Genomic DNA, 14,008 nt, shown 5'->3' on the forward strand with positions numbered 1-14,008 from the left:
CTCATCCACACTGTTGCTGGTATGTTTTTAAACAGTACCCATCGTAACCAGTTTAAACAATCTCTCATGAGCCTGTTCAAGCAGCAATCAATTCTGGATCACACATGTATACACCCCAATGTACCTGGACTTCCCTCTTAAGAAATGGATTTGCTAAGAATCAATTTACTACTGAAGGCTCATATTAAAAATAGGCTAATATTAAAAATATTAAAACTACAGTGAATTGTACTGGTATCTAAAAATATGACAAACAGATCTGATTTGATTTAGCATTAGTATTTTGTTTTCAATGCACTGACCATCATAAGTGCTTATCTATAAACCAATGTAAGAAACTGTAAATGGTGAAAATTAACGTAGAAGTCAGTACCAATATTTAGCAGGCATTATATCTTTAAAATGTAACTACTCCTATTCTCTGTTCTAGTTACTCCTCCACATCTGAAGTGGTAGGTCCAGTGTTGGGCTCCCCATTACCCAGGGACATATGGACTTAGTGGAATGAGTCCAGCAAAGGAATTGTAGCATCTCTCACATGAGACGAGGCCTGTTTAGCCTAAAATAGAAAAGGCTCAAGGGGTTCTCATCAATGTTTGTAAATACCTGAGGGTAGAGAGTAAAGAAGATTGAGCCAGACTCTTCTCAGTGGTGCCCAAGAACAGGACAAGAGGCAACGGGCAAAAACTGAAACACAGGAAATTCCATCTGAACGTAAGAAAACACTCTTTTTTACTGTGAGGGTGGCTGAACACTAGAACAGGTTGTGAAGAGGTGCTGTCCATCCTAAACCACTCTGTCACTCTGTGAGCATGTGGCTGTGGCCTCTCCCTGTTCCTGTGACTTCCGTACCACAAACACAGGCAGTTGCTTTGGCTGGTAACCACCCCCAAACTCTTACTGCCACCATTCTTCCATCCTGTGGCATGTTCTACCACCCTCGCAGCTTCTGACCCAGTAAACAAGATTGACACCTCCTCTACTTTAGCTAACTTGTCAAGTTTCACATATTAAGCAGGAAGACACCTGAGAGGTCTATAACAGATGGCAAGTAAGACAAAAGATCCATGAGTTCATGGGTCCAAGTAAACACTGTTTGCTCTCCATAACATTTTTTATGCTGTACCTTTAGCCTATGTTCTTACACTGATGTTCAATATCTTATTCACAAAGAAAACTTTTAATCATGCTGTTGTCTGAACATGGCTCAGATGTCTAGCAGTGGAGGTTATAATCCAAACTGTGTTTTCACTTAACTTGAAAACAGAACGCTAAAGGTCACTGCCATGCCTACTCCCCAAAAGGGAAGGAGTTCATCCACTAGTACCACTGATGGGAAAGGCTACGTCCATAGACAGCAATGCAAGGAATTCAGTCTCACTCCGCTGAAACAGGCAGGTTATACAGAAAAGCCCTAGCTAAACTAATCTGAGCATTCAAGCGTCTTTTCCAGATAGCTATATGAGGTCCCTATTAATATCCATACCCTTTTGAGGAATACAAAAGCTTGTGTAGTAATAGTGACCTCATTTTCATGAAGGTTTTACCTACTCTACTAGGTTACTATAAAATTAGATTCACAAATAAAATTTGGATACATCAAATTAGAATTGCTAGCTTTCTCCTATACATTAGCTAAAACACTGAGAAGGGAACTGCCTTAAGAAAATATTGAGAGAAATAATGTATGCAATTAGATCTCTGTTCTTTACAACCTCGGTCCCTAGAACAGCATGTCTTCTTCCACGCAGGATTCACAGTTTTGATGTTTCTTGTGGAGCCAGGCACCTGAGCCCTTCCTTTCATTCCAAACTGGAGGAAGAATAGCCCTTTCCATCTTATAAGGACAGCTTACTAACATACAAGAATGTTCTTTTAGACAACAGACTGGTGGGTACAACGTTGATTATGATACAGAACTGTCAGTTTCAAATCTACGTCTTCTCCACTGTAGGCAGGCCACTTGACTGCCATGCTCTTGGTTGCTGGCAGAACACTCTCACCATCCTCCTCTGGTCAGGTGTTTACAGAGAACTTTGCCAGAAATAAAGCACACCAGTAGGAACTCGTCAATGCTGTTACCCAGGAGCATGGATGGGTTCCAGGGAATGCTCCAATTACTCCCTCATACACGTTACACAACTGTCATTGTAAGACCCAATCTCAACACCCAGAATAGCTACAAGTGAGTACCCTAAACACTGAGCTAGAGAGAAGTGTTCTCTTTGCCCTACTCTTTCTAGTCACAGGTCAATGAACATTTCACTCAGTGCTGTCCAGTGGCCCAAGTTACACAGTTGAGATAAAAACACTTACTCTCATCTGCAAAAGTCCAAAGCAAGGTAAAATTCAGTGCTGCACACACCACAAGAAGACAGACAAGATACATTGGACACCCTTCATTCATACATTAAACATCATTCTCTACTGTGTATGTATGTATTAATATGCTGTTACATAAAAGAAGAAACACTATTACCCATTCTGCTTACATTCTTTGTTTGTTTGCTTTATTATGAAAGGACTTTGTGCCGGCATGTTCTGTGTGAAACTTCCTGGCCTGTAGACATGCCATGGATAGAAATAAAACGTAGATATTTCACTGGGCTATAAGACCCATGCGGTATGATAACTCTCATATTGATCCTAAATGTCCTTTAGTGTAACCTCTACCTACAATTCCTCAGCAATTCCAGAACTGGAAAACTCCCCTGGCCATGGGATTTTTATAATAAAAAACAGGCATCTGTGCCTCTTCAACAGGCATTCTGAAGATCACAGAATTTTGATTTAGGTGAATAATTCTTCCTCTAGACCACATCAGTAGTCTACATGGGAAAAAAAAAAAAAAGTAAATTATTTGATCTGTGCATCAGTTAAAATCATTTCCTTCTGAAAATGCACCTATAAAATAGGCTTAGAACTGCTTCCCAAGTGTAAGTTAAAATATATATATATATTTTTAATAAAAAAAGAACACCTTTCAACCCTCTCACAAATAGACACAGTAAAGAAAATGGGGTGAAAATTCATGGGGTGGGGGGGAAAACGAATGTGAGCATTTTGGAAATTGGAAAAATATCAGCTGGCATTCAAACAAGGGAGCCAGCAGGTGTAGAATTATTCCTGATTTCCTGTTAATGCTACCCCATTCCCTTTAAAACGTTGTTAGTGATGCGATTTTAGTACCATGAACTATGTGAAGTCTCTCTGAAGTGTTGGGGAGTCCACCTCCCGTGAAGCATCCAGTTGCTGTCTCCCTGACCCCTACCACTGAAGCTGTATCTAAAGCAGGGCTGGGAAGTCAGTGGGTCAGTCTTCTTTCAATTCTTGTCCCAACTGGGACACACTAGAGTCCCTCCCTGCTCCAGTTGGGACGAGCTACGGTTTAGTTTGCTTCAAAGGTTGAATCAGATTACAAGATAAGCGGGCATCTCTGAAATGAAAAGAACTCCAGAAATCGCTCCCAGTTGAGATGAAAACGGGGCTGGGAGGGCTAGAAGGAGGGAGAAGAGAGGGGGATGAAAGAAACATCGTATCCTTTAGCCCTCACAGAGTACTATGGCCCAGACCTGCATGTCCTACAATCCACTGTGTATTATCAGTCTCCTGTGAGAACACTGGATGCTTGCTGTACTCTAAATGTCTCCTGCTTTCCCTCATTAAAAGACAATGGAAAGCTTAACTTTTATAAAGGAGAGCACTTTATCTTCCAAACATTACAGTCGTTTCATGTCTAGCAGGAGTTTAATCCCTGGTAATTTAGATAAATTACCGTGTGCTTTAGCAGGTTAGAGTTAAATAAAACTCCGAGATTTTCAACTGATTACGAAAAAAACAGCCAGTTATCAAGTCCTAACTGAGTAATTTGCAGCTTATTTCACCCTGGCTAATTAAAATGTAATCACTATTGTTTGGCAATGTGCATTCTGTCAGCAGTTTTACGTCGGAAAAGAAATCTTGCCAAGAAAACACACACAAAAAAAAAAAAAAAGCCTATCACCGGGAATTGGCTTGATCTAAACTGCCTCTTTAGCCACTGAAACTGTAAAACAACTAAGTTAAACCGCCTGACAACGCAATAAAAAATACTAACCCCTCTCTCCCGAGATAATGAGCTATTTTAATGGGTACCCTCCGTCCACGCCATCCCGTGAAGCGGGGACCGCGCTGACAGCGACCGCGCCGCCGCCCCCGGCCCCAGCGCAGCGGCGGGGCGGGCAGGGCGGCCCCTTCCGCACCCGCCCCGGGTGCTCCCCCGGCCTCCTTAACCCAAACCCGGTTCCAGGCTCCGAACACCTCCTGCTGCCGTCGAAACGAACGCATTAAGCTTTCCCTTCACACTGATTTTTTTTTTTTTTTTTTTTTTTTTTTTTTTTAAAACCGGGTTATCCTTAAGTCTCTCCCACACCTGCCTTTTGTGCCAACACTGTAACCCTGAGCGCTGCTTTACCCAAAACATTTACCCGAGCGGTTCCAGTTTCTAACTGGCAGGCGAGCAGCGGGCTCACGGCTCGGTCCCCTGCGCGCTGCGGGGGACGCGTCACCCCGAAAGGTGGAGGTGGCTCCCTTCCCACCGGGCTGGCCAGCCCTTCCTAAAAGGGGTTTTGGGGCTGGGGAAGAAGGGCCGGCACTTCAGGAGGGTTTTCAGCATTTGGTTGGAGCCGGTTTGTACTTGCACAATGTAGAACAGGTGGGGAAGGGAGAAGGGAACGGTGCGTGTGCAACTGAAAGACGGGGAAGGACGGGCAGGTACCCGCTGCTGCCAGCCCAGCCGCTTTCGCAGCGCGCTCTCCCCCGTATAATTTTATACCCCTTAGGTCTCCCGCCACTTCAACCCCATTTCCCCACTCCCGTCAGCCAGAGGTGTGGCCCTCCGTTTCAGAAAAAATAATTAAAAAAAAAAAAAAAAAAAGTGTAACACCCACCACCACCACCACCACCCTCACCTTTCAGGAAGTCGGAAGCAAGGATTACACGTTCCCGATCATCGCTCTTAAAAAAAAAAAAAAAAAAAAAAAAAAAAAAAAAAACACCACTCAAACTTTCCCAGCGGGCTGGAGAAGCGAAGCACCCGCGGGCGGCCGGGCAGAACGACCCTCCCGGCCCACCGGCCGGCCCCCGCACCGCCCGCCGCTCGGAAGCACAAGCGCACCCCCGGCCCGGCAGCACCGTTCTGCGGCCGCCTCGCCCGCCCCACCGCCTCGGACGTCCCCGGCGGCAGCGCGGCGGCCCGGGCCCGTCCCGCCGTGCCCCAAGCAGCGGCAGCGCCCGGCACCTGCGAGGAGCCCGGGGCAGAGCGGCGCCCCCCGCCGCGGGCTCAGCCCCGCCCGCCCGGCGAGCGGCTGACAGCGGGCGCGGCGGGGCGCGGCGTGCCGGGAAGCCCCCCACGACCCGCCGCCTTCCCCTCCCGGCCACCGGCGGGTCTCGGCGCTGCCGCGGGGCCGTGCCCACCTCCCAGGTGCCGCCGGCGGCACCCGCAGCGCGGGGAAGGCGCCGTGCCCCTACCTGGAAATGCTTGAAGAAGGCGGAGATGCGGGTGATCTGGAGGCTGAGGCACCTGGAGGTGCATCTGGCGGTGGAGAAAGCCTCGTCCTGCCTGCGGGCGGCGGCGGCGGCCCCCGGCCCGGCGGGGCTGCCGCAGGCGGCCGTTACCCAGAGGAGCAGGGCGAGGGACGCGCCGGGCGCCCTCCGCACCATCGCTCTGCGGGAGAGGGGAGCGGAGGGGCGGCGCGGGGGGAAGGGGGCGGGGGGGGGGGGGGGATGCGGCAGGCGCCGGGGGGAAGCTCCCTCTCGGCGGGCTGGTACCGGGCTGCGCCGGGGACAGGCACCTCCGCGCCGCAGAAACTACACAAGAAAAGTTCAATCATTCAACTCTCCTCGCTCCCGCCCGCCCCGGCCCACGGCCCTCCCCCGCCCGGCAGCGGGCGGGCCGCGGCTGACAGCGGCCGCGCCATTGGCTGAGCCGAGCGCCAGCGGCGGGGCGGGCGGGCCCTGGGGCCGCGGGCAGCCCGGGCCGCCCGCTGCCCGCGCCCGGGGCCCTCGCCGCGCGCCGCCACCTGTGGGGGCGGCGGGGCGGGCAGCGGCCGGCGGGGCCGCGCGCCCTCTCCCTCACGCAGGGCGCGGGGCTGGGGGATTCCCGCCCCGCCGGCGGAGAGCCTGCCCGGCCGGTGGTAACGGGCCGTTAGCGCGGGGCCCGGCGCACCGCGCTGCCCGCCCGCGGCTTGGTGTCGGCAGCCCCGCTGAGGGGCCGGGCCTTAAAGCCTTGCCTGTGCTAGTCTCTTCTATTCCTTTTTTTTTTTTTTTTTTGACGGGGAGGCATGGACGCGCATAAATTACTTCTCGTACCTCGGTGTTTCTTACAGAGGCACGCTGCCGGTGAGCGTTTGTCCCAAGGTGAAAACCATAAAGGCTCCTCTGAAGAGTTATTTAAAAATTAAAATCTACAAGTCATTAGTCCAAATACCCCCTGGGTAATAGCTGCAAAATTAAAACAGTGCCTTGAGCTTTAAAATGGCCACCGTGCAGTACACATCAGCCTAACGCCCTTTCTCTCCGCGCCTTCAGTTCCAGGGCTGAGTGCGTGCCGCAGTATGTAGCACAGAGGTTACGTGCTACATTACATTCCTCTGCCTATGGACTCCTCCCGTTGCAAGTATGTGCTACCAGAAAGAAAGCAAGTGGATCTTTTCTCACTGGAGCCTGGGGATTGAGCCTCCCCAGCTTGAAAATCGCAAGGTTGTATGAGCTGAAATAAGTAGTCTTTAGGCCATTTACTAGATTAGTTACTACTGTAAGTAGTAGTTTAATGTGGTTATCAAGCCCTGTGTTAACAGACTTGCGGGAGTCGTCTTTACTGGAACAAGTTTTAGCATAAATTAAGTGCTCATTAGGAGTCACCTACAATCTCATCGAAAGACAGCAAGGTCTTCAACCAGTCTGGCTTCTACTATTTTTAAAGGGCCGTAATTCCTCTCTTTATGGATGTTCCTGTGTACACAAATGTGAAATAAAGCATATTCCCCAATGTCATTGTTCATACCAGGCTATGTGTATACACCTTCCATACACCCGTATATATCAGAAAAACAAAGTATGAAAAGGTTTGCTACTTCCAAATTAATCGGTAGCTAAATCCTAGCTTTAGATTCTAGCGATAATTTTACTATCCTAACCACAAAACAGATTAAAAAGAGAGTTCATGTCACAAGTATTGGTAACGCACAAATACAACAGGAAGCAAGACAAATTTTAGTTTAGATACTGCCTTGCAGCTTGCAGTGTTACTTGTCAGCTGACCAGAAATCTTTACTTGAAAGAAGCCAGGAGGCTAGATTCACTCCTGCAAGTGCTAACAAATTGAGATGACAGTTTGCACCCTTGGATGCCGGAGGGAGCGCAGCTGCCAGAAGTCCGGGTCACCTGCCACATCCTGGCACAGAAGTTGCCCCACTGCTTGCACAGTGTAACGTGTGCTCCGCCGACTATTTTGGGAGTGCCCTGGTTAGGCAAGGAAGACCGTCTCAGCTATACATCCAGAAGTCTTCCTCATCTTTGGAGCTGGAATGACTACCTACCTCTTGCAGTGAGAAGAGGTCATAAGGGGCTCAGAAATGCTGTTCCCAGTTCTGGCTGATTTCTCGCTGCTAGGAAACCAGTTACTTTGCCTAATTCAGCATTGCTATATTTAAAACGAAAAAAAAAAACAAAAACGAAAAAACAAACAAACAAAAAAAAAACCCCACACAGTCTAGAACAACACAGAAATAAATGCACAGTCCTAGCAATATTGTGATATTGTGACAAATAGCGGTGAGCCCATCCAGGCCTCAATATTAAGTTCAGGACTTCACAGTTTCTAGCTGACTAACTTTCAAATAGGTTTTCTTAAGCCTAGACTAAACATTTCACAACTTTTTGCCTTGAGTCAGGAAAAGAAAATTGCTTTGCTGATTCATAGTGTCTACAAGTATACCAAATGCTTTCACCTTTTGCCGTATTTTAGCAGATAATAACTGCCTGAAAAAATATGTAACTATCTGTAAATAAGATGCAAATATAGAGAGGGCAGATAGTTCTGTAGATATATCCCCTCCATGTTAGTACTAATGCAATTTATGTTTTATATTATAAACCCCGGTTTTACGTAAAAGGGTGCCAATCCTGTTTCTTTTGATTAATAATCTGGTAGCAAAGGGCATAGAGCCCTTAATAATTAAAAATTTTGTGAATACACAGTTTACTCAGTTGCTTTTGTTTGAAAGGTCATAGTTACAGAGATCATCAGCATAGTCTCTGAATTCCTTTTTAGTGAGGGCTGACTTGGTTAGCACACAAAAGACTGGCTGTTCAGTTCCAGTAAAACTGTATTCACACAGGTCCTGTTCCCTTACGTGGAGATTAAGAAACAGGCTCAGCAGCTCAAGAACTTGGTAGGTAATTAAAACCCACTATGGACTAAATATCCAATAAACCGAAAGACAAGATACATGTTTGTAAATACTCTTCTTTTAAAGTGGTTTATAAACTGGTTTCAGAATACAGAAATTTGGAAATAAATTATATATACAATCCAACCAATCTCTAAAGGGAATCATGGTCCAGAACCACATAAATAGACATATAGACACATATGTTTTGCTTACTTTTTTTTCTCAACAAATGACACTAAATAATCTTTTAGTATTAGAAGTAGTAGAACTAGTACCAATAAATTATTGCAAACACAAGAGTATTGTTCTTATGTTAAAAATACATGGATGATTTTCCTGCCTGTGCTTCAGAGCAGCCTGACAATGTAAAAAGGAGCTTTTTTAAAAACCAGCTTTGCGAAACTCGGGGCTGTTTTTTTACAGGAGACAGCGCCACATGCTGGTTTTGTGAGGTGAGAGCTACTGGGCGTTGTACTGCTTTATTGCTGTTTGATGAGTTGCTTTTAATCGCTTTTAAATTAAGATGACTGCATCTTAAGTAATTACCTCTTATTCTAAAGAAAATTATCAACATTAGGTTCTAATTTCATGTAAACAAGTAAAGGAGAGATTGTTAATGTTAAAAATATTTATTGTTTTCATATAAATCACTGTATTCTAGCTCACTGATTTAGTTTATTGTATTAAATCATCCTAATGTGCCATTCTTTTCTTAATTCTCTTCAGCTTTAATTATGTTATGTCAAAACCGATTCTAACTGTGGGTACAACATAATCCCCCCAAACCCTTTACAGGAACTCAACATGCTGGGGTGCCTCTCTGAAGTGCCTCCATACTAATGGTGGTAGTATGGGGTATAAGCATGCTGGGTCAGAGACCTGTGTGCAACTCCAGGGCTACAATCCTGTCAAGATCATGGAGACATGGTGGGATGGCTCCCATGACTGGAGTGTTGCAATGGAAGGATATAGGTCCTTTAGGAAGGACAGGATGAGAAAACGAGGAGGGGGAGCTGCCCTTTATGCGAGAGAGCAGCTGGAGTGCATGGAGCTCTGCATGGGCATAGATGAGGCACCAACTGAGCATTTAAGGGTTAGGATTAAGGAGAGGACAGATAAAGGTGACATTATAGTGGGTGTCTGCTATAGGCCACCTGACCAGGAGGAACAAGTGGATGAAGCCCTCTGCAGACAGATGGGAGCAGCCTCATGTTCGCAGACCCTGGTCCTCATGAGGGACTTCAACCACCTCGTTATCGGCTGGAGGGACAACACAACAGGGCGTAAGGAATTCAGGAGGTTCCTGGAGTGCATTGTTGATAACTTCCTTCTCTGAGTGATAAAGGAGCCAACAAGGAGAGGTGATTTGCTGGACTTCATGTCAACGCAGAGGGGCTCTTTGGGGATGTGAAGGTCAGTGGCAGCCTTGGCAGCAGAGGTGATGAGATGGTGGAGTTTAGAATACCGAGGGCAGGGCAGGGGGTGTAAAACAAGCCCACAACCCAGAAATTCAGGAGATCAGACTTTGGTCTCTTCAAAGATCTGCTTGAAGGAGTCCCATGGGATAAGGCCTTGGAGGGAAGTGGGGCCCAAGAAAGCTGGTTAATATTCAAGGATCACCTCCTCCAAGCTCAAGAGCAGTCCATCCCAATGAATAGGAAGTCAGGCTAAAAATGCCAGGAAGCCTGCATGGATGAACAAGGAGCTCCTAGCAATACTCAGACACAAATAGAAAGCCTTGAGAGGGTGGAAGAAATGACAACAGACTGGGAGGTATACAGAAACATTGAACATCCAGGGATGAATCTAGGAAATCTGAAGCCCAAATGGAATTGAATTTGGCCAGGAACATCAAGGACAACAAGAAGGACTTCTATAAGTAGATGGGAGACAAAAGGAAGACTAGAGAAAATGTGGGCCCATTGCTCAATGAGACAGGGGACCTGGTTAAACAGAACATGGAAAAGGCTGAGGTACTGATGGCCGCCTTTGCCTCAGATCGTATTAGCATGACCCAGCCTTCAGGAATGCCAGTTCCCAGAGACCAGGGGGAAGGGTTGGAGCAAGGAAGATGTAGACTTGTTGGAAGAGGAGCAGGTCAATGAATACATAAGCAAATTGAACATGGTGGGATGCAACCACAGGTGCTGAGGAAGCCGACAGTTGTCGTCGCAAGGCTATTCTTTAATTTTGAATCGATCGTGGCCTTTGGGAGAAGTGTCCAAAGACTGGAGTAATGCAAATGTCACTCCTATATTCAAGAAGGGAAGGAAGGAGGACCCAGGGAAATACAGGCTGGTCAGCTTCATCTCCACCCCTGGGAAGGCGATGGAGCAGCTAATCCAGAAATACATTTCCAGGCACATTAAGGAAAAGAAAATCATCAGGAGTAGTCAGCATGTATACACCAAGGGGAAGTCTTGCTTGACCAACTTGATAACCTTCTATGATGAAGTGATTGGCCTGGTAGACAAGGGGAGAGCTGTGGATGTTGTCTACCTGGACTTCAGTAGGGCCTTTGACAGTGTCTCCCATATGATCCTCACAGAGAAGCTACTGACGTACAGACTGGATGAGCAGACAGTGAGGTGGGTTGAAAACTAACTGAATGACCAGGCCCAGACAGTGGTGATCAGCAATGCAAAGTCTTGTTGGAGGCCAGTGGCTAGCAGTGTGTCCCAGGGATAAATACCGGGTCAAGTCCTGTGTAGAATCTTCATTAATGGCCTGGTTGATGGGGCAGAATGTACCCTCAGCAAGTTTGCTGATGACACAAAACTGAAAGGAGTGGCTGATACACCAGTGGGTTGTACTGCCATCCAGACGGACCTCGACTGGCTGGAGAAATGTGCTGACAGGAACCTCATGAAGTTCAACAAGGGGAAGTGCAAAGTCCTGCAGCTGGGGAGGAACAACCCATACACCAGTATACTCTGGGCAACCCATATGAAAATCAGCTTCACAGAAAAGCTCCTGGGGGTCCTGGTGGATATGGAGTTGAATACAGCCAGCAGTATACTCTTGCTGCAAAGAAGGATTATGGTATCCTGGTCTGCATTGGACAGAGTATTGCCAACAGGTCAAGGGAGGTCATCCTTTCCTTCTCCTCAACACTGATGAGATCACAGCTCAAGTAACTATGTCCAGTTCTGGGGCTCCTCAGTACAAGAGAGACAAGGACATACTGGAGAGAGTCCAGTGAAGGGCCATGAAGGTGGTGAAGGGACTAGAGCATCTCTCCCATGAAGAAAAGCTGAGAGAGCTGAGAATGTTTTGCCTACAGAAGAGAAGGCTGAGAGGGGGATCTCATTAACGTGTATAAATACCTGAAGGGAGGGTGCAAAGAAGATGGAGCCTGGCTCTTCTCAGTGGTGCCCAGTGATGGGACCAGAGGCAATGAGCACAAGCTGAAACTTGGGAGGTTCCCTCTGAACATCAGGAAACACTTTTTTTTTTTCCTTTGAGGGTGACTGAACACTCACAGAGGTTGCCCAGAGAGGTTGTGGAGTCTTCCACCTTGGAGATATTCAAAAGCTGTCTGGACATGGACCTGGGCAACTGCTGTAGGTGTCCCTGCTTGAGCATGGGGGGTGAACCAGATGACCTCCAGAGGTCCCTTCCAACCTCAACCATTCTGTGATTTGAACAACACAATAATTTGAACAGTCAAATGTATTTTAAAGTGCATTTCCCAAATAAAAAAGCTAAATAGAAAATCATTACCTTAAATGTTTACATTGAAAATTAATTGCTTGCCATAGTCTTCACTGAAGTCTGCTGTTATTTTCTCAGAAGCAATTATTTAATACATCATTGCAACTTATATTTGAACTATATGGGCTTTTTGAAGAGCAGTAGTCAATTTGTTTTGTTTATGGCCAGGGATTAAAATGATTATTACTCACCCCACCCACAATGCACTTAGTTCACTAGTACACAGGTCATACATGACGAAGGTAATATATATGAGATATACAGTAATTTAGCTGTAATATTAAATACACTTTTAACCTATTTTAACTGTACTTGCAGGCTTATGAAGGTTTGGGAGATGCCTGGCTTACCTGTGATTTCTTGATTGTGATTTCTTGCTGGCAGCCATTCACCAAAGAAACTGCAATAACTAGAAGTCTGCTAGATACTGGTCTTAAATTTTCTGTCTGAACTTTGAATCCAGCCTCTCCTGATGTAGTTTGCTGCTGCTCAAGGGAAGCTGAAAGCATTTAACATGGAAAATGAAGTGATTTTGAAAGATGCTTCCACAAAATCATTTATTTCTGAAAGTAAAACAATGGAATCCAGCACTGACATAGAAAGAAGAATGAATTTGTGCCAGAAATTATTCCATCTATGGACAAACCCTCGTGCCTATGAATGGGAGGATGAAATAGACTTTCTTATGGCTTTGAACATTCCTTCAAGGACCAAATACAACTCCATTCCTGTGGTAAGGGCCAAATAGTAAATCCTTCCTTTTTCCTGGGCTTTCATCATATGTGCCTGATAGCATTCCTTCCACATGGGATTCCTGAAGTTAATGACCTTCTCAAAGTCCTTTTAAGGAATAGGATTTTGCATAGTCTTAAGCCTGTGAGTGAAATCCATAAATTTATCTCTGTGTCTAATACATCTGATATTCTTCATTCATAGGTGTAGAATTGCAGTCCTTATAATAATACTTTCTCTCAGGAGCAAATCAATAGGAATTTTCTGAGCTACTGTTTTCCCTTGTACAAGGGAAATCAGTAGTAGGTAGTAGGAATATTAGTATTGCAGCTAGCGGTCACAGTGGAAAGCAGGATGAACAAATGGTTCACTGTTCCAAAAATCTCATCACCTGTGTGTAAAGCAAGAGATAACAGATGCCTGTCAAAATATTGCTGGGGAAATGCAGGAAACCAATGAGGTAATTCTGAACTATGGGGTAGGCCTCATTGCATCTGTAAGCAACTCAAGAGCAGTGAGGTCTGCGGAAGGGTTTGAAGCAAAATGTTGGAGTGGCTTTAGAGAGGTTTACTGGGCACTCTTTCTAAACATTAGAAAAAACAACAGGAAGCATGAAGGTGCTTATTTTAAAATGTAAGAAATGAAAAATAGATGCTGACATCATTGGTTAACTATGAGAAAGAATTGGATTTTTCAGTGTTGAACTAGAACTCAATGTTCTGTGCCTTAATGCTGTGCAGAAGAGAAGCAAATTCAGAAATGCAAAGAGAAGAAATGACTAAAACAGAAGGCTGGGAAAGCACCTTCTGTTCTGTTGTTGACAGATTAAAATTTACTATTATATCAGGAGCAGAGAAAAGAAGTCACAGTGTTTAGGATGGAAAATTATGAGTTTGGCTGCATGAATGGATAGCAAGGACAGAATATTAGAGACATTGTGCCAAAGAATGAAGATTTAAACAAACTTTGATTTTCAAGATATGGAGATCAAAGCCTCAGAATCAAAGATGGTGCCCAAATGATACTTCTGCATGAGGTTTCATCCACAACACTAAAGAAATGATATAAAATGAGACAAATTATGAATGTATTGAACTTCAGACACCCATAAAGAAAGGTCAGAGGCAAAC

At 45.8% G+C, this 14,008-nt stretch overlaps 1 protein-coding gene across 2 annotated transcripts in view; it reads right to left on the reverse strand.

Moving 5' to 3' along the window:
• ANOS1 (anosmin 1) overlaps positions 1–5,884 on the reverse strand; it is a 151,986-nt gene extending 146,102 nt beyond the window's left edge. Inside the window, exon 1 of one of the 2 annotated variants that reach the window (XM_042788932.1) lies at positions 5,509–5,884. In XM_042788932.1, the coding sequence (XP_042644866.1) occupies positions 5,509–5,700 (192 nt within the window). In that variant the 5' untranslated portion in view covers positions 5,701–5,884. The remainder of the gene's footprint in view (positions 1–5,508) is intronic. The other variant, XM_032986926.2, reaches the window with a different exon arrangement.
• Between the last annotated feature and the right edge of the window lie 8,124 nt (positions 5,885–14,008).

The sequence above is a fragment of the Tyto alba genome, unplaced genomic scaffold (assembly GCF_018691265.1).
Source record: "Tyto alba isolate M040663 unplaced genomic scaffold, T.alba_DEE_v4.0 Super-Scaffold_14, whole genome shotgun sequence".
Classification (NCBI taxonomy): domain Eukaryota; kingdom Metazoa; phylum Chordata; class Aves; order Strigiformes; family Tytonidae; genus Tyto; species Tyto alba.